This window comes from Periplaneta americana, chromosome 15 (assembly GCF_040183065.1).
Source record: "Periplaneta americana isolate PAMFEO1 chromosome 15, P.americana_PAMFEO1_priV1, whole genome shotgun sequence".
Lineage (NCBI taxonomy): Eukaryota > Metazoa > Arthropoda > Insecta > Blattodea > Blattidae > Periplaneta > Periplaneta americana.
In genome coordinates, this window is record NC_091131.1 from 16,184,800 (window position 1) to 16,203,850 (window position 19,051).

Consider the following 19,051-nt stretch of genomic DNA (forward strand, 5'->3'; position numbering starts at 1 on the left):
TTAAATAACAATTGTATCATTCTGAAATTGGAGCAGACAAACGATGTTTCTTACAGATTCCCTGACATACCAAAACATACAATAAAAAGTGGAAGTGTTTCCCAAGAATACTCAAAACAGATCTTTTTCCTCTTCAAATTTGGTTGCTGCTACTCGGTCAGTTTCTGATATGACTTGTGTAATACAGAGTGATTTATATAGAACTGACACATTTCTTTCATTAATTGTTTCAAAACGAAATGTGCTAGCGACAACTTATTATACCTAACATATAGAGGAATTTTGAGAGATTATTTACCTCTATAGCAAATGTTGAAAATGTCCTCCATCCTGCATAAGGCACAACTCAACACGTCGTTCCATGTTACTGGCCACTCGTTGGAGGACTCTCTTGTCAATAGCTTGAATCTCCTGTGTGATGTTGTGCTTCAGATAGTCCAATGTCTGTCTCTCTGACACATTGAGTAGGTGTACCCTGTCTCCTGCGACAAACGTCTTAATGATTTTTGGGTGACTGCTCCAGTCGTGCTCTTACGTCAACAACAACCGTGGGAAGCCTAGATGAACGATGCTTGCCCTTTTCATTCACCAGAGATCCAGTTGTTTCCAATTTGTTTACCAGTCCCAGTATTGTGTTTCTTTTGGGAGGATTGCGAACACCAAATTCTCTCTGGTATGCCCTTTGAGTAGCTGTAATTGAATTCGTAATCCAGTATTGCTTCACAAGGAAGAGTCGTTGATTTAATGTGTACTGCATTTTCACGTTGACACAAAAGTCGAAAACAGCTGCCAACAATAGGAATAAAACATAAACATCTGCGCATCTAGTGCTGCCAAAAATAGGAATAAAACATAAACATCTGCGCATCTAGTGCTGCCAACAATAGGAATAAAACATAAACATCTGCGCATCTAGTGCTGCCAACAATAGGAATAAAACATAAACATCTGCGCATCTAGTGCTGCCAAAAATAGGAATAAAACATAAACATCTGCGCATCTAGTGCTGCCAACAATAGGAATAAAACATAAACATCTGCGCATCTAGTGCTGCCAACAATAGGAATAAAACATAAACATCTGCGCATCTAGTGCTGCCAACAATAGGAATAAAACATAAACATCTGCGCATCTAGTGCTGCCAACAATAGGAATAAAACATAAACATCTGCGCATCTAGTGCTGCCAACAATAGGAATAAAACATAAACATCTGCGCATCTAGTGCTGCCAACAATAGGAATAAAACATAAACATCTGCGCATCTAGTGCTGCCAACAATAGGAATAAAACATAAACATCTGCGCATCTAGTGACAAGGAATCGAAACTCCAGAACATCCTGCTTAATTTGGTGCTAAAATTGGGCCATTGAATGAATTTCCAACGGAATAATTAAAGAAAGAAATGTGTCAGTTCTATATAAATCACTCTGTATGATGGTCTTAGCTAATACCTTATTCCAATGAAGTCTAAAGCCAATTTGAAGATATTTATAGAAAAATGTAGTAAATACAAACTTCCTGTGCAATAACACTGCATAAACATTATTTTGCGTCCTGCTCAGTGGCGGCTCCTCCCTACGTGCTAACGTGCTGTAGCACGCCATAAAATTATCGTCGAAATAATATTGTAAAAAAAACGCACATAATACAAATTCTACTTATAATATTTCACTATTTTCGATAATTTGGTGCTATAGACTCAATGGAATCCATCCTTACTCTACGTGCTAATTCCCAATTCAGCCCGGCTAGCAGTGTCTGCTCATGCTCAGAACAGCACTTCACCTCGCCCCTCCTTGATATTTTGTCCTGCTTTTTCACACAACACCGTGCTCACTATTGTGCAGCCCGGTACGCTCTTCTTCACTTTGTTATGGTGAAACTTTCTCTCTTCCCTTCTATATTCTTTGGTTCGTAGCAGTCGACGGAACAGTGCTGCCTAGACACCGCTAAAGATATAACTTTGAAATAGAGAAAATACGTTTTATATATGTAGCTTATTTTTCCTTTTTGTGTTTTTCATAAATATTGTAACTTTTTAAACTAAACAACAATGTAACTTTATTATCTCAACAACAATTCCTTTCTACAATTCACCTTAACCGCTCTCGTCAACAATAGGATTTTCACTCAACACCGTATTCGTTATAGCACTCCACTGACGACAATGACAATTTACTTGGACTATTACGAACAACAATGGACTGTTAATTTTAACTAATGTTCACAAAGCACTATTTACAAATTAGAACTGTCAGTTCTCAGTTCACAGTTCTTCTAGCTCAGTCACTCGAGTTCACAGTATCTCGAACCACAGACCTTCAGAGACAGTCCACTGTACTCGAACTCAGGTCCCTCCAACTGCGGTCCACTGCACTCGAACTCAGGCCTTCGGATGCTGACACAGTTGCGGACGCACACTCAAGTCGAACTCCGGTACACAAGACTGGCTGGCTTGCTCTGTTGACTGGCTTACTGACTGACTGGCTGAATAAACTGAAAACTGCTCAAGTTCGCTCGCGTTTCTTCTTTTATAGCTAAACCATAGTTACGAGAAACTTCTACGGGTGTCCTCTCGAATTATCTGGATATCTCCACTTCGGACGGACTTCTGGAAGAGTCGGGAGGGTCCGTCCCCCCCCCTTCACTCCGCACGTAGCAGCTGCGCGCGCAGCCTCCCCTCGCGCGTCGCAGTAGTACACTGCCCCTCTACCCTCACAGCATCCTGACGCTCCCCGTACCAGCGTTTCGTCTGCCGCGCGCCCTGTCGGACGCGTGTTCGAACCCCGGTGCAGCTGTCACAATATAATCATATTGAAATACATTTTTGAACGTTTGTGTAAACAGGTTTACTTTTATATAATCTCAGCAGATAGTTTTGAGTTTATTATCTACGTGTTACGGGGTCTATGTTGGCATACCTTTTCGCGGGAGTCCGTTAAAATATGGATTATTTTCCACTTTCAAAACAGTGTGTGCAGGTTTATTGGATTCATTATCTTTTATACTGGGGTCATTTTAAATGTATATTCTGCTGTGTGTCTGTCTATATTTTGTGCCAAGTGTAATTCAAATATATAATATAAGTTTAATGTGTATGTTAATCCAGAGACAGGTTTTAATATTGGGATTATAAACAGTTTCAAAAATTACTGTAGTTATATCATGATGAACTCCATCGATTCATTACTCAAAACTGCTTTCTCCAAGCAGCCAAAGAAGATTAAATTAGAATTAAAAATCTAGGGCGGCCAGCACCAATATTGTACAGAAAGTAAAGAATGGTAAAAACTATGTGTACACTAGGAAATGAAGCAGAAGAGTTTATGACAACAGTGACTGGATATGTGGATGCGAAATACGAAATGCTCTTTTCTGCTTCCCTTGCCTCCTATTTATTTAGTAGCGGTGATTCATTCTACGACAGGTGTCAAAGATCTTGGCCTCTGAATGAATATACAGGGACATCATTTTATTTTTACTTCAATTTTTATTGTACCTGAGTTTTTGAATGTACTTCACTCCCACCCCTTCTATTAAGGAAGTTCCAACTCCACACAGAACCAAGACCGCAGATAGTAAGCAGTACTGAGTTACTGAGTATAGTACGTTCCAGAAATATGTTCGCGTTTTCCAGTGACGAAAGAGCTTTCAATATTGAATCATATTTTCGCACAGGTACTGTCCGTTTGCCTACGTCGCATCCCTATTTCCCCCACCTGCTTCTGCTCGCCCCTCTGTAAAAGCAGGGCTGTCTTAGCTCTTTTCTGAAAACATTAATTTCTCTTAGGAATTGGACGTTTACGTAATATTATACAGCTGTTTAATTTAACTTAAATAAAAGGGCCTCGTTAAGTAATTAACTGTCACGTGATTTCCTCCCTTTCTACAATCCTGCGGCATAACCACTTGGACGGACAGTAGATAGCATGTCTGAGTAATTTTATATTTTCGGGTCGGGCAGAAGTGAAGATTGAATTTACAGTACGTAGAGTAGGTACAGAATTATTTCAACATGAGTTACTAGTACGAAGGACGAAACTGGCAATTGGAATTAGATGCAATAGTCTATAGTGCGATAATATGCACAAAAGAACTGAAGCCTGTATCGAAATGAACGGCCACCATTTTCAAAATTGTGTTTAAATATTCATATTATGATTATTTTTCAATTTAACTTCTTTCTCTATATTGTACGCTAATGTGCTGTAGACAGTATAATATACACTACATAATGAATAAGTTCGCGTGGATAACTCACTTCGTGAGTAAAAACACTTATTCTTAATACAGTACTGTACTTTGATTAAAGAAAAACCTAATGAAAATTATCAAACTCAAAATCGCGATATTTCCTAGTTTACGTAAATGGATGAACTACTTTTCTTCCTTCCTATACCTAGTAGAGTGATTTGTGTTTTACGCCAGTATCATCGAACTCCAGTCTTGGAGGGGGGAGCAAGCGGTGTTTCCGGTTCTCTAAAGGTATAGACAGGTTAATATTAAAAATGTTAGTAAAAATAAAATGGTGTCCCTGTACAAAGAAACATTCACACAGCAAGAAACATGAACTCGTTTGATCTTTGTACGATTGGTACCGCAAATATTGCAGCGCAGCTAACAGAGCTTATCAAGAATCAGCACAGAAACATAACGAGAAAGCCGAAAAAATGAATATATTTTATCGAAAATAATTGATTGTATTAAATGTTGTGGGAAATTTGAACTAGCGCTACGTGGTCACGGTGAGACGGAAAAGTCAGATAATCTCGTGTGTTCATAGGTCTCAGTAATCGGATAAGCAGCGTGGACAGTGTAGTGAGAGAATACATTGAAAATAGCAAATTGTTTAAAGGAAATTCTAAGTCGATTCAAAATGTCGACGGATGGATTTCACCTTCAAAAATTAGGAGAGTCTAAAAATATTTTTAGCACGCTATTATTTTCAGGTACGAGCCGCCACTGGTCCTGCTACGAAAATATTTTAATTCGCATAAGGGACGTTATAGCAGGTAAGAAAATATGATTTTCTTCAGGTGAAACAACAGATGTAATTGGGAGATTCATAAGTCACATTACCGCGGGAACATTGCCACCTAATAAAATGGCGATGCAGACATCTCTGATATGACACATTTTCAGTTTGTACAGGGACATCACTTTATTTTTACCAACATTTTTAACATTAACCTGGCTATACTCGGAAACACTGTTGCCCCCTTCCATTACAGGAGTTTGATGTTACTAGTGCAATATGTAAACAAATCATTTTACTAGGTATAGGAGGAGAGAAAAGTAGTGTATCCATTTATGTTGTAGGGAAATACGATATTACGATTTTCAGTTTGATCATCACTTTTACGGAATTTATCAAAATACAGTAGAGTAGTAACATTTTTTTTCAAAAACTCAACTTTTCAGGCGGCTATGTTCGTTATGTAATGTCTACTTTATTTAGCATATTAATTATTGATGTTAACATACAATATAGAGGGTGCATTTAAATTGAGGGGCTCATATGTAAAGGGCTGTAAGTGCACTTAAGTTACTTTTGAGAAAATGGGGTTTAAATATTTAAGTTTTCGTAAAATCGGTGAAATTTTTATTTAAATTTTAATGTGTGATGCGATTAAAATATCCCTTTGCCACTAAACTTTTAGATACTTTTGCTTACACTGGATGCACTTAACTCATGTTATTACAAATGTCACTAGCATTCCTTTGCTTCTAGCCACCTCAATTCAAAATAAGCTAATCTGAATTTTTAAACAAGTTGCTGAAAATGGTTGCCGTTCATTACAATGCAGGCTTCAATTCAGTACGCATATTATTAAAAACATTTTGAAGCATATTCTCTGAAATTGAATTTATCGTTTCTTGAATATAATTTTTTAGTACGATATTATTAATATAGATTCTTTCTTCTATAGAAAACGCAATCATATTTATGAAACACACTATACACTGCAGTGTTTACGTCACTGCTTGAAGACATCGAATGCAACAGCGGCCGTAAGTTTGTGTGTCTGACGGGAGCAAGGACATTAGTGAAGGGGTGGGAGTGAGGTACATTCAGAAATGCAGGTACAATAAAAATGCAAGTAAAAATAAAATGATGTCCCTGTACATTAGTCCCAAGAAAAATGACCGGATTTGATTCAATATGCGGTTCACACATTGTTTCAAAGGAAGACGGGTATGTGGCCTATTAGATAATAATCGATCATCGAGGATTAAGTGAATGTTCGTCACTCGGATAATCTTCATAACGCTGTCTGTGATCTATAATGCTTTTCACGTGACTTAGTTCATACGTCTCATCTTCTATGTGGCTACAATATTTTGCCTGGATGCATGCAATATTTAACTTACCATCACTAACATCGACTAAGTCACAAGAAAAACTATAGAGGGTAGAACTCTGGTCTCATATGCAAGAGATTAGTGTTTAATGTCTGCTGGAAAAATATTTTTATTGTTTTAATTTTTCATTCCCCGTGATTTACAGTTTCTAGGTTTATACGATTTTTTGTTGTATGGCACACGATGTACAGTAGTGGCAAAAAAAACCGGACCGACCCTTGTATCTGATTTCAGAGCCTTGTTCACTCCAGAACACGATAGACTGGTAACTAAGACTTTCGTGGTTCGAATCCTGCCTGGGAAGGAAACTTTTTTTTGTTCCTTATTCAAATTTATTCCCAATACTCTTCGATTGCAGCGATATTTTACTACTTAATTAACTTATTATTCTCAGAACATGAATTTTACCAGCAAGGATAAGTTTGTTAAAACAGTAATGAATCCAATAGTAATAATAATAATAATAATAATAATAATAATAATAATAATAATAATAACAATAATAATAATAGTAATAGTAATAGTAATAATAATAATAACAATAATAATAGAAAGAGGAACAAAAAGAAAAAAGATAAAAAAAACAAGAAGAAAACAACAGTAAATCTTAATGCAATGTATTGATTACAGGGTTTTTCATAAGTAAGGAATAAAGCAAATAAAACTAAAATTAACTCATTTCTTGAAATGCACGGACCCGTCAAATTTAATATTTTGAAAGGAAAATTTTACGAAAGAGACAAAATTTTCAGCCATTATTGTACAGGATGTGACATCATCGACGACATTTTAAACGGCAACATGTTATTTTTTTTTTCTGAAAGGTTGGTACCGGTGTTTTATTTAGTTATTTATTTAGTTTCATTTGTTTCATACAAAACGTTTGGTTGCTATGGGAATAGTTTCATTGTTTCTCATAGCAACTAAACGTTTCGTGTGAAACAAATGAAACTAAATAAATAACTAAATATGATACCAACCTTTCAGAAAAAAAAATAATATGTTGCCTTTTAAAAATGTTGTCGATGATGTCACACCCTATACAATAATGGTTGAAAGTGTTGTTAAAATTTTGTTTCTTTTTTGTAAAATTTTTCCTTTCAAAATATTAAATTTTACTTGTCCGAGGATTTAAAAAAGAGAGTTAATTTTAGTTCTATTTGCATTATTCCTTACTTATGAAAAACTCTGTATAATAATAATAATAATAAAATATGTAGTTATTACCTCCAACTTATTATTGACCATATCAAGAACAGCCGCCAGTTCCTTGTCTTCGTATTTATCATAATCTATGTTATTATATAAAAATGTCTCTGCAAGTTAAATTTTGTGAGTTTATGCATAATTTTTGCACAAACTAAACATTTGGCCACACCGTCAAATTCGACAAATACATCTCTTCCCATTGAACATTAGAATAAATTGTAGGCAATGATGACTTTCGTTTCAAAGTAGATATTGTTTTTTTTTTTTATATTTTGTGTATATCTACTGTTTATATGTTAAGACTAGACTAGTTTAAACTATTGTTAGACATGCATGACGGTGTAGATCTGTAGGGAGTGCTAAGTTAGTTACCAGTCGGACACTTCAACTCCAGCGCTTACGTCAGCTTATGCTAACAGGGCACACTGAGAACAGCAAGTTACACTTTGCCCCGGATTTCACTTGTTGGGCTCGCCTGTTCAAGTGGATTTGAATGGTACTAAGTGAGTCAACTAATGCAATTTATTCTTCCTGTAGATTTCCTGTTGAAATTTTCTGGATGAGACACACATTGGACCTGATTAATAGGACTGTTGTCTTTAGCCAACTTTTGGTCACCCTACTAACGAAATTCTATAAAAATTGGAAATTTATCTTTCCAACAGGTGGAGAAGTTCAAATATCTGGGAGCAACAGTAACAAATATAAATTATACTCGGGAGGAAATTAAACACAGAATAAATATGGGAAATGCCTGTTATTATTCGGTTGAGAAGCTTTTATCACCCAGTCTGCTGTCGAAAAATCTGAAAGTTAGAATTTATAAAACAGTTACATTACCGGTTGTTCTGTATGGTGGTGAAACTTGAACTCTCACTTTGAGAGAGGAACAGAGATTAAGGGTATTTGAGAATAAGGTGCTTAGGAAAATATTAGGGGCTAAGAGGGATGAAGTTACAGGAGAATGGAGAAAGTTACACAACACAGAACTGCACGCATTGTATTCTTCACCTGGCATAATTAGGAACATTAAATCCAGACGTTTGAGATGGGCAGGGCATGTAGCACGTATGGGCGAATCCAGAAATGCATATAGAGTGTTAGTTGGGAGGTCGGAGGGAAATAAAGACATTTTAGGGAGGCCAAGACTTAGATAGGAAGGTAATATTAAAATGGATTTGAGGGAGGTGGGATATGATGATAGAGAATGGATTAATCTTGCTCAGGATAGGGACCAATGGCGGGCTTATATGAGGGTGGCAATGAACCTCCGGGTTCCTTAAAAGCCAGTAAGTAAATAAGTAAGTACCGTAACTATCGAAATTCGAATCCAGAAGAAGGCGTATGCAATTCTTCTGAAGTGGGTGAGTCACAGAAAGATACCGTCAAAACTGCTCTTTGAGTCTTGTGGATTTGAAGGGATTAAGAAAGTCAAAGAATGCAGTTTGTGTTTGCATCTGGATTCCCTGTGTAAACTCTCTGGATGAGACGCATAATGGACCAGATTATCAGACACACATACTTCGAATAACTTCAATCCCTGTACAAAATATTGTCATCCTAATTAATTATTGACTAAGCAGATATTCTGAAGTGGTAGAGTTACACTAATAGCCGTATTCATAAACGAGACTTTGGATGAAGACTTCCCAAAGTCGACTTTCGTAGTAAAGTTTAACTTTGTTGAAAGTCTTATTCATAGACAATACTTCTGAGACTTTGACTTTGGCTTTGGGAAGTCGAGATTTGACGCTCTTGTTCTAATGTTGGCAATCAAAATCGCTGCCTTCTAAACGAATTAAATTTAATAAATAGTTGAACTAGAGTAGGTATTGTCACAATCAAAGCCATCTTTTCCTTTTCATTCACAAATCAATGAAACAATTGAACATCGGTACATGTTAAGCGATTGTTAGCCGTTCTTGCAGCTTTACATAAGAATAATTATTCTTGGGGATTAGTGTGAAACTAACGCGAGTACAAAACTTGGCATTTTTAGATCTTTACGCCAATAGATAATAATTCGTTCTGCCTGCTAAGAATTATGTTGTGAATAAAACATCGATTGTAATTACGTTAGGTTCACATTAAGCCCTCGAATTATTTCATTATAAAATAATTTTATTCTGAAAATAAGGAAGATAAGAAGATGCCACTAATGAAGACTACTTAAAAATTAACTGAAATCAATATTCAGAAAACATTATTATGACGACCGCAGGATTAAAAATTAACTGGATATCCAACTGTATAACATATTCTCTATAGAATTAAACAGTAAAATCAATATTAAGCCATCAATTACCTGTAGCGTAAAATCGGTATGAAATAAGAAATTCAATTATTGTTGGAACAGATAATCCTCTTTGATTATTATTCATCAATGAATGTTGAAACATGACGAGGATATCTAATGCTATCTGTTTATCAAATCTGTACCTTGATTTGAATTTATTATCTATGTCTAATAATACGCTAAGGAACATGAACAGCTTTAATAATCCCTTAGATATCCTAAATATTCTCGGAAAATTCAACAATTTTCGAAATATCAGCCATTTTCCTTATGTCCACGAACGAAAGTCAAAGTCAAAGTCTAGATTTTCTGCGACTTCGAAGTAAAGTCACGATTGAAGTTTACTTTTGTCAAAGTGTCGACTGTGAATAGGAAAATGGTGACTTCGTACTTTCCAAAGTAAACTTTGGTCCAAAGTCTTTTCTATGAATACGACCCCAAGATAATGTTTAGAAATGCTCTTTGGCTTCTAGGAATTCGAACGTATGTATGTTTTTTTTCTTCTGGCTTCCCCTCTTTAATTTTTTCTGGGTGAGGTGTATGATGTACCAGATGAATAACTCTCCGTGCTTCAGGCAATTTCAGACCACTCTACGAAAGATACTTTTTGAAGAAGCGTTGGGTGGTGGAACGTGTTGTTTTGCAAGAGAGCGATAAGATATTTCATAGAACGTGACAATCTAATCTACAGCTCTTGAAGCTGGGGATCACTGATATCAATGGAATAACGAGAACGGGTATTGAAGGTGATTGCCTCAAGATATTGCACAATTGATTACGCGATAAGTTGACAGTATCAGACCCAGGAATATTGCTCGTATTTATGTTTGTCATATCTCAACAAGATGTCTTTAAATTCAATGAGCCATCATGTCGTTAGATGAAGAACTGAAAATACTTCTGGGTGAAAGTAATTCGTTCATTCTGATAATGGCTGCTTTATGAGACCGAAACAGGTCTGGAATTAGTAGTAGTGGTGGTGTTGATAAGAGGAGTTAGCGTCGTGCATTACCGGCGCTATATTCGGTTCAAGTTCATCCAGTATGGCGAAGTTCGATGTTCGTCGATGTCCACTCTACAGAAGGAGACCAATCGTTTTTGTTCCAGCTCGCTATAAAAATATTTGCTGTCCTCCACTCCTATCCCCTTCATGTTTTAACCTCTCATGGATTTTAACACAGATCTTGCAATTATTTTTTCATATGAAAAAAGACGATTGCCTCTCATGTTCGAACATTGCAGCCCAAATCTTTGTAGATGTCAGAATGGTATTAGTGATGATATTGTGGTGGTATCATTGGAGCAGTTTAATAACTACTGCTAAAGTAGTAATAGCTTCAATAGTAGTAGTAATACCTACTAGCAACATTAGCATTAGTAGTAATTACAATAGCGACTGTAATGGTAATACACAGGCAACTCAATAAGTTATAAATTAGGCCACCGGAACGCTAGGACATTTGCCTGCCGATCCAGAGTTGCTCTCGGGCATGGGTTCGATTCCCGCTTAGGCTGATTACTTGGTTGGGTTTTTTCCGAGGTTTTTCAGAACCGTAAGGCAAATACCAGGTAATCTATGGTGAATCCTCAGCCTATCTCGTTATCACCAATCCCAACGACGGTAAGTGAACTAGTAGTTGAAACAGCATCGTTAAATAAGCAAGTAAAAAAAGCTACAAATTAAAGTGGTGACCTCCATTTTTAATGAGTTCTCAGATAGTATCACTGCTAGATGGCAGTATTAGCCGGGTGTTAAGATAATCGATGTGCACACTAACGCCGGTTCCTACGTGGGCGACAGCAGCGACGCGACACAAGCGGACGGAGCGGCCCAGCGATACGCTTGTGTCGCAATTATTTATGTAGGTTATTGTGTTCTACGTGGACTGACGATGCGGGCGACACCGGCGATCATATTCAAAACTATTTCACCATGATCTCCAAGGAGAAAAGACGTAACTTAATACTTTTAGACAGTTCGGTGCTAACGTATGCATATTTAAAAAGGAAGAGTGAACGACGTCAAACAAACATTATTTATAAAGAACGTCCAATTTATGGCGAGTTTCATCACCTTTATAGAAGATTGCGGCAGTATCCGGAATTGTTTCGTAATTACACGAGAATGACAATAGAAACATTCGATTACATTGTCAGTGTTCTAAAAAATGGTTTTACTTTGAGGACAACCAACTTTCAAAGGCCAATATCATTGGAGGAACGGCTTATTGTTACTCTCAGGTAAGCATCATTAAATTTATTATTTTTCAGTCATCAAAATGATTTTTTTACTTATGTAAAGAAAATACAATTATTATTGAGTAAATAGAAATTGTATAACATCAAAGATGGTGGAAGGTAAATAAATAGTTCAATCTTGGTTAAAATTTAGTGTACAAATTTTATGTGCTCTCGGATTTTTACATCTTTGCACGCTTACTGTATTTACACAAAAGGTTGTAAAAGTTACAAATAACAGGGTGTTGTTACTCGCTTAATGGGCTTTTTAATGCCAAGGTTGTTAATTAAACGGATTAATTAGTACGTCGGTCACAGTCAGTGATTGCTGATCCTGTTCGACGTTGACTTCATACTCGTAGTTGTATTGATTGAAACATGAAGGTACGTAACTGCTTGAAGATGAATGTGAAGCTGAAGACTGTCCTGGTGAAGGCATTGGTGAAGGTGTAGCACTATCTAATTCCTGTATAACCAAATCTTGGATCTTGCTTCGAAGTTTCAGTTTTTTTATGGGGTTCATAGTTTTAAAGTAAGGAAGAAGTGACTTAAAAAAATTAAGATCATCATCGTCTGGGTCTTTGAGTAGTTCAAGTTTCAAGTCCTCTTTCTTCAATAATTCACATTCAAAAGTAGAGAGTGAACTTTGTTTCTGCTTGTTTTTTTGAGGGCGGACTGTTTGTGGTGCGATATGTACAGTAGTATCACTTTTACGCTGTTTTGGAGTAGGTGGTGCTAGAATGTCGGATGTAATGTTGGCAAGCACTGATTCAGAGATGACATTATCTTCCGTTTCCTCATGTCCCTCATCCAGTAGAGTATCGTCAAGAGAGGAGGTCGAGTCTTCCACAGTTTACAAATTGGAGCTAGTTGATCGAGGCTGAGCCATATCTTTCAAAAAAAGCATCGACTGGAAATAGGGCCATTTTCCGTTGTAGACAGGAGCCGAATCAGCTGAATCCCCAGACTTTGGAATGGGTACTTTCTTGTACTCCCTGTTAAATGTATCTCTCAAATTTTTCCATTTTTTCTTCACGGCGGCTGCAGCTGAAAAAAGAAAGTTTTCTTTTATTTGCCATTTTCAGAAGTTTAAGTTGTTAAAAAACGAATTACAGAACTGTGCAATCGTACAAAATTACTTAAGACATTCTCAAAGATATGTGCTAAAGTTAGTGTGATAAGGCAGTTTGTAACATTATTTAAATTGTAAAACTGATAGTTACTAAACTAATTACAGTAACAAAATTTTTGTGCATAAAAATTACATTTATAATCGGCCTCCTTTGTTATAATGATATAATGGTTATTTCCAGGTATCTGGTCACAGGAATGCAATTCAAGCAGTTGGCATGTTCTTTCCGGATATCAAAAACAGCAGTTAGCACCATGATCGTTGATATTTGCAAGTCCATCTGGTTAAACTTGCATCCAATTTATATGCCAGTACCGACTCAGAAGACTTTGAAGAAAAATGGTGAAGAATTTGGTAAGAAATGGGGTTTTCCAAACTGTGTGGGTGCTCTCGATGGAAAACATATTCGAATCAAACGGCCCAATAATTCGCAAAACATGTATAGGAACTACAAAGGTTTTTATTCAACAAACATGTTAACTGTGACTGATGCAAATTACAAGTTTGTTGTAGTTGATATTGGTGGCTATGGCAAAGACAGCGATGGTGGAATGTTTGCTGCCTCGGCCTTAAGTGAACAACTTGAATCAAAAACATTAAATCTGCCGCGCCCACAAAAACTGCCAAACTCAGAAATTGAAGCACCATTTGTTATAATTGCAGACGAAGGCTTTCCTCTACGACCATATCTCTTACGACCTTTCCCAAGAAACCAATTAGTAGAGGGTGGTGAGAAAGATGTTTTCAATTATCGATTGGCCAGGGCTCGAATGGTTGTTGAGTGTTCTTATGGAAGTCTCCTATCAAAATTCAATATATTATCATTCCCTATTGCAACCGACATTCACAACACTATACATATAGTCCAAGCCATGACCCTTCTTCACAACATTATCAGAGACCGAGATGGGTTTACGGATGAAGAAATTTCTACATTCATTAATGTTGAACGTGATCCACAAACTGCTATGGCAACTTCAAGAAAACACAATAGCATGAAGAAACGTGCTAAGGAAATTCCAGAGCTGTTTTCCTCATACTTCATCAAAAATCTCCTCCCTCATCAACAGCCAGCGTGAGAATTACACTAGTGGATGACTGTTGGGTAAACATTAAACATTCAGTGACTGTTGTGTGCGCAATGTGAGTAAAGACCCTAGTTTCAAATATTGTAATGCAGAATTGTTGTAAATAAAACCATATAAGATTAACCATATTTGCAGTATTTATTAAGTATCCGGTAAAATTGTACTGTATGAGTATGACTGTTATACCACGACAACCAAAGTAAACATAAACTTGTACTAACTTAACCTTACTTTTGTAAGACAATAATTAAAGGTTACTTACTGGATTCATGAACTTCTTCTGCTACTTTATTCCACAATCGTTCATTCATCAACTTATTATGGTAATGCATATGACGCATATTCCACAAAGATGGGTACTTTTGCACCATTGAAATAATTTCTTCAACAGACATAATGATAACTCATGAAGTCACACAGACCGGAACTGTATTACACTGTTTTCTCAAGTCCCATCTACCGGCCAACAGCTGACATCGGTGGCGCCGTCAGCATCGCTGGCGCATCACCGTACTACGTGGGCGACACGGGCGACACGAACGACAGGAGCGACGCGACTCGAGCGGACGAAGCGACCAAAGACAAACTGATTTGAATTTTCAAAATACGCTCGCATCGCCCGCTCATGTCGCGTCGCTATGTTCGGCCACATTGAACGCTCCCATGCATTGCCATTGGTTTGTAATTTCGTCGCTCATGTCGCGTCGCTGCGGTCGCCCACGTAGGACCCGGCGTAAAGGCACAATTAAAAAAAAAATCAGTTGCAAGATGGTAGCACTGTACACAACTGTACCACTATCGAGCAGCGTTTCTTTGTGGTATTTTTCTGGAAAAAAGGTCTGGTTGCAAAGGATATTCATAAAAAAAATACTGTCCGTGTATAGAGAGCATTGCTTATCAAGTGAAGCTGTTTACAGTTGAAGAATGTGTTCCCAAAACTCGCACAGTTCATTTAGCTATTTTTATGATTTGCATATTTATTTATTTATTTATTTATTTATTTACTTACTTATTTACGTATTTATTTACTTACTTATTTACTTATTTATTTACTTATTTACTTAGTTATTCACTTATTTATTTACTTATTTATTTACTTACTTAGTTACTTATTTACTTATTTATTTACTTAGTTATTTATTTATTTATTTACTTATTTATTTACTTATTTATTTACTTACTTATTTATTTATTTACTTTTTTACTTATTTATTTACTTATTTACTTAGTTATTCACTTATTTATTTACTTATTTACTTATTTATTTACTTACTTAGTTACTTATTTACTTATTTATTTACTTACTTATTTATTTATTTACTTATTTATTTACTTATTTACTTAGTTACTTATTTACTTATTTATTTACTTATTTATTTATTTATTTACTTATTTACTTATTTATTTACTTATTTACTTATTTATTTACTTATTTACTTAGTTATTCACTTATTTATTTACTTATTTACTTATTTATTTACTTACTTAGTTACTTATTTACTTATTTATTTACTTATTTATTTATTTACACTTGAGCTACATTAGGCATTGCAGCCCGAAAGAGCAGAAGCTCGTGCTCGGGCTCAGTTCAGATCAGTTATACAAAATACAGTATATCACAAAATTAAGAGAGTCCATTGAGCACAATAACATTAATAAATGGTATCATTTTTTTAGACTTCTATCAATATATTTTAAGCTTATTTTCTTGCAAAACAACGCCAATCCTTGTCTAAAAGTCTGTGTTATTGTGCATGTCACTTGAAAACTCATCCAGTCCGTAGAATAGTGGATAAAAAAAAAACTAGCCCAGTCCTCTCATAAAAATGGACTTCACGCGTTTTGGGATCACACTCTTCAATTGAGTGCAGTTCTCTGAATGGTGACCAAGTAACGAGTTGGTCAACCAGTGGAGATTGTTACGAAGGCAAATGTGCAACAGGTTGGCGACTTGATCCGAGCAGACAGGATGAAGGGAACGATATTCTAGCCCGAATAGCCACAGGAGATGAGTCTTGGGTAAAGCATTATCAGCCAGAGAAATGCGGGCATCAAGTAGCGAATGGTACACTCTTTCAGAGGTGCCACGCCGCTATCTTGCAACTGACGCTTTTTTGTTTCGGTTGTGCGCAAGTCGATAACACTGCCATCTAGCGGTGATCGCTGAAGGTTTCTCATTATAAAATGAATGCGGCTATTTCGATTTGTAACATATTACTGACGTTCTCTCTTAGCAATATCAGCAATAATAGTGGTACTGGTAATCTAGTAGTAAATCAATTTTTGTGTGTTTCGAAGAATATTTTTAAACAATGAGTAATTTTATAAACGACGTCGTACGATCTGCGTTCTTCTTTCGTGTAAAAAAAACTTTATCTTATCGCGAACTCATCACTAATCGTTTTAAACTGTTATTGAAGACAACCGTACTTGTGACAAGATTGCATCAATTTCAGAGTTGCGTCATGCAGAAGTGAGATAAAAGTTATTATCACAATATCTGGCTCATCCTCGTTTGAGACATGACAGTTACAGAATACCGGAAGAACCCGTGAAGATGCAGGATTTCCATGGCTTATGCTACCTATCTCGTAAAATTTATTAAACACGAATAGCCTGCTCGCAACTCACGTAGATACATCTATACTAATAATAAATCTGTAGCCGAAATTTTTCTGGTAATTTTCGATTTTCAAAAAATAATTGGTCATAACATATATAATTAACCGCCCTGAAAGCGAAAATCGCTTTTTTGACATTTTTGTTTGTAGCCTATGTCTGTCTGGATGTTTGTTACCTTTTCACGCGATAATGGCTGAACCGATTTATATGAAAATTGGAATATAAATTAAGTTCGTTGTAACTTAGAATTTAGGCTATATGACATTCAAAATATTTTATTTAAAAGGGAGGTTATATGGGGGCTTGAATTAAATAAATCGAAATATCTCCCTTAGTATTAATTTTCGTGAAAAATATTACATAACAAAAGTTTCTTTAAAAATAATTTCCGATAAGTTTCATTCTATGCAAAATTTTGATAGAACTGATATTTAATGCGATAAATGAGTTTTAAAATTAAAATAACTGCCATCTAAGGCGGTGTAATGAATTAAAAAACAAATGACTTCGTCTATAAGGGGCCTTGGACAACAACAATCGAAAGCTATCAAATACAGCCTACAGATAATGTTTCTGTGTTTGTATGAAGTAATATCGGAAGCTAAATTAAGCGATTTGTATAATTAATTATTATTTCACCGTTTGAAAGTGTAGTTTCTCTAGATGGACATAATGCCATAATATTATTACAGTAACTTCTGAGTGAATTGAGGACAGGTAAGATTAAAATAGCTTCTTATGCACAGAAAACTTGATAGGCTATTCTGTATATTCGTTTCCTGTATTTCTTAAAATAATGTTTATGTAAGTTACATCCGTTATCAACACACTTTTTATATAATATAATATAATATAATATAATATAATATAATATAATATAATATAATATAATATAATATAATATAATATAATATAATATAATATAATATAATATATAATATAATATAATATAATTTGTTATTTAAGTTATTTGAAGGGTTCAGAACCATAGTGGGCCAAGCGCCATTTACTGAATACGTAGAAAACAAGGGTTAAAATTAAGTTATTACCATAATTCAATGGAAACATATAGCAAATAAAATAAAGTATGCACATTAAATCTAATGATGTCAATGTTCATTAAACTATGGTTGCATGTAATAAAAATTAAGAAACATGTTAAAGGAATTGTCATTGCACCAAATGAGTGTCTCTGGACCAAAATGACTGCATTTTAATTATTTAAATACAATTAAAAAATTAAGTAACATATTAAACGATTTATTCTTCTATCAAACACGAATGTTATCTGGATCAAATGTCCTGTTTTAATTATGTAATTACTTTATATTTATTTCTAACGGGTGCAGCGGAGCGCACGGGTACGGCTAGTAATTAAATAACTCTCAACTTAACGTCGAAATGAACAGATGAACAGACACGACCAAGACAGGTTTTTGTAAGAAACGGTTAGTTGCTTTCTTGCAAGAAATCAGGAACTCCTCAGCTTGACTTTCCATGTCACATCCGCAGGCAGGACTTCGAGCTAATCTTATAATTTGTGATGCGATAAGGGAAAAAGGAACCTATTGTCTTAAAAATTCAAAACTGACTTCTTTGCTTTTTCTTGTAGAGAGTAAAAATACCGAGCTTTCATTTCAAAATTTCCCAGTCTAAATAACTTATAAATTGAATTCTATTTAAACAAAAAACACATCAATTTAGATATTGAGGGGGAAGTCTGAAACCAGGCTTAATTGCATTTTAGATTTCATCCCCAACCCCAGCCACCCCCACTTTGAAATTTCAAATGGCACCCCTATATTTTTATACTTAAACTAGCCGTACCCGTGCGCTCCGCCGCACCTGTTAGAAATAAATATAAAGTAATTACATAATTAAAATAGGACGTTTGATCCAGGGAACATTCGTGTTTGATAGAAGGATAAATCGTTTAATATGTTACTTAATTTAAATTGCATCCAAATAATTAAAATGCGATCATTTTGGTCCAGAGACACTCATTTAGTACAATGACAATTCCTATAACACGTTTCTTAATTTTTATTACATGCATCCATAGTTTAATGAAGATTGACATAATTTAGATTTAATGTGTAT

At 35.5% G+C, this 19,051-nt stretch overlaps 1 protein-coding gene and 1 long non-coding RNA gene across 2 annotated transcripts; one reads left to right on the forward strand and one right to left on the reverse strand.

Annotated features, from left to right (window-relative positions):
* The first annotated feature begins 11,651 nt into the window (after positions 1–11,651).
* On the forward strand, positions 11,652–14,599 carry LOC138714681 (uncharacterized). The gene is made up of 2 exons (XM_069846743.1): positions 11,652–12,112; positions 13,423–14,599. The coding sequence occupies exons 1-2, from the start codon at positions 11,805–11,807 to the stop codon at positions 14,318–14,320; spliced, it is 1,206 nt and encodes a 401-aa protein (XP_069702844.1). The 5' UTR covers positions 11,652–11,804; the 3' UTR covers positions 14,321–14,599.
* LOC138714682 (uncharacterized) lies at positions 12,636–14,731 on the reverse strand. The gene is made up of 2 exons (XR_011336060.1): positions 14,592–14,731; positions 12,636–13,156 (listed from the first exon to the last, which is right to left on the reverse strand). It is a non-coding gene; the product is annotated as an uncharacterized lncRNA (long non-coding RNA).
* Between the last annotated feature and the right edge of the window lie 4,320 nt (positions 14,732–19,051).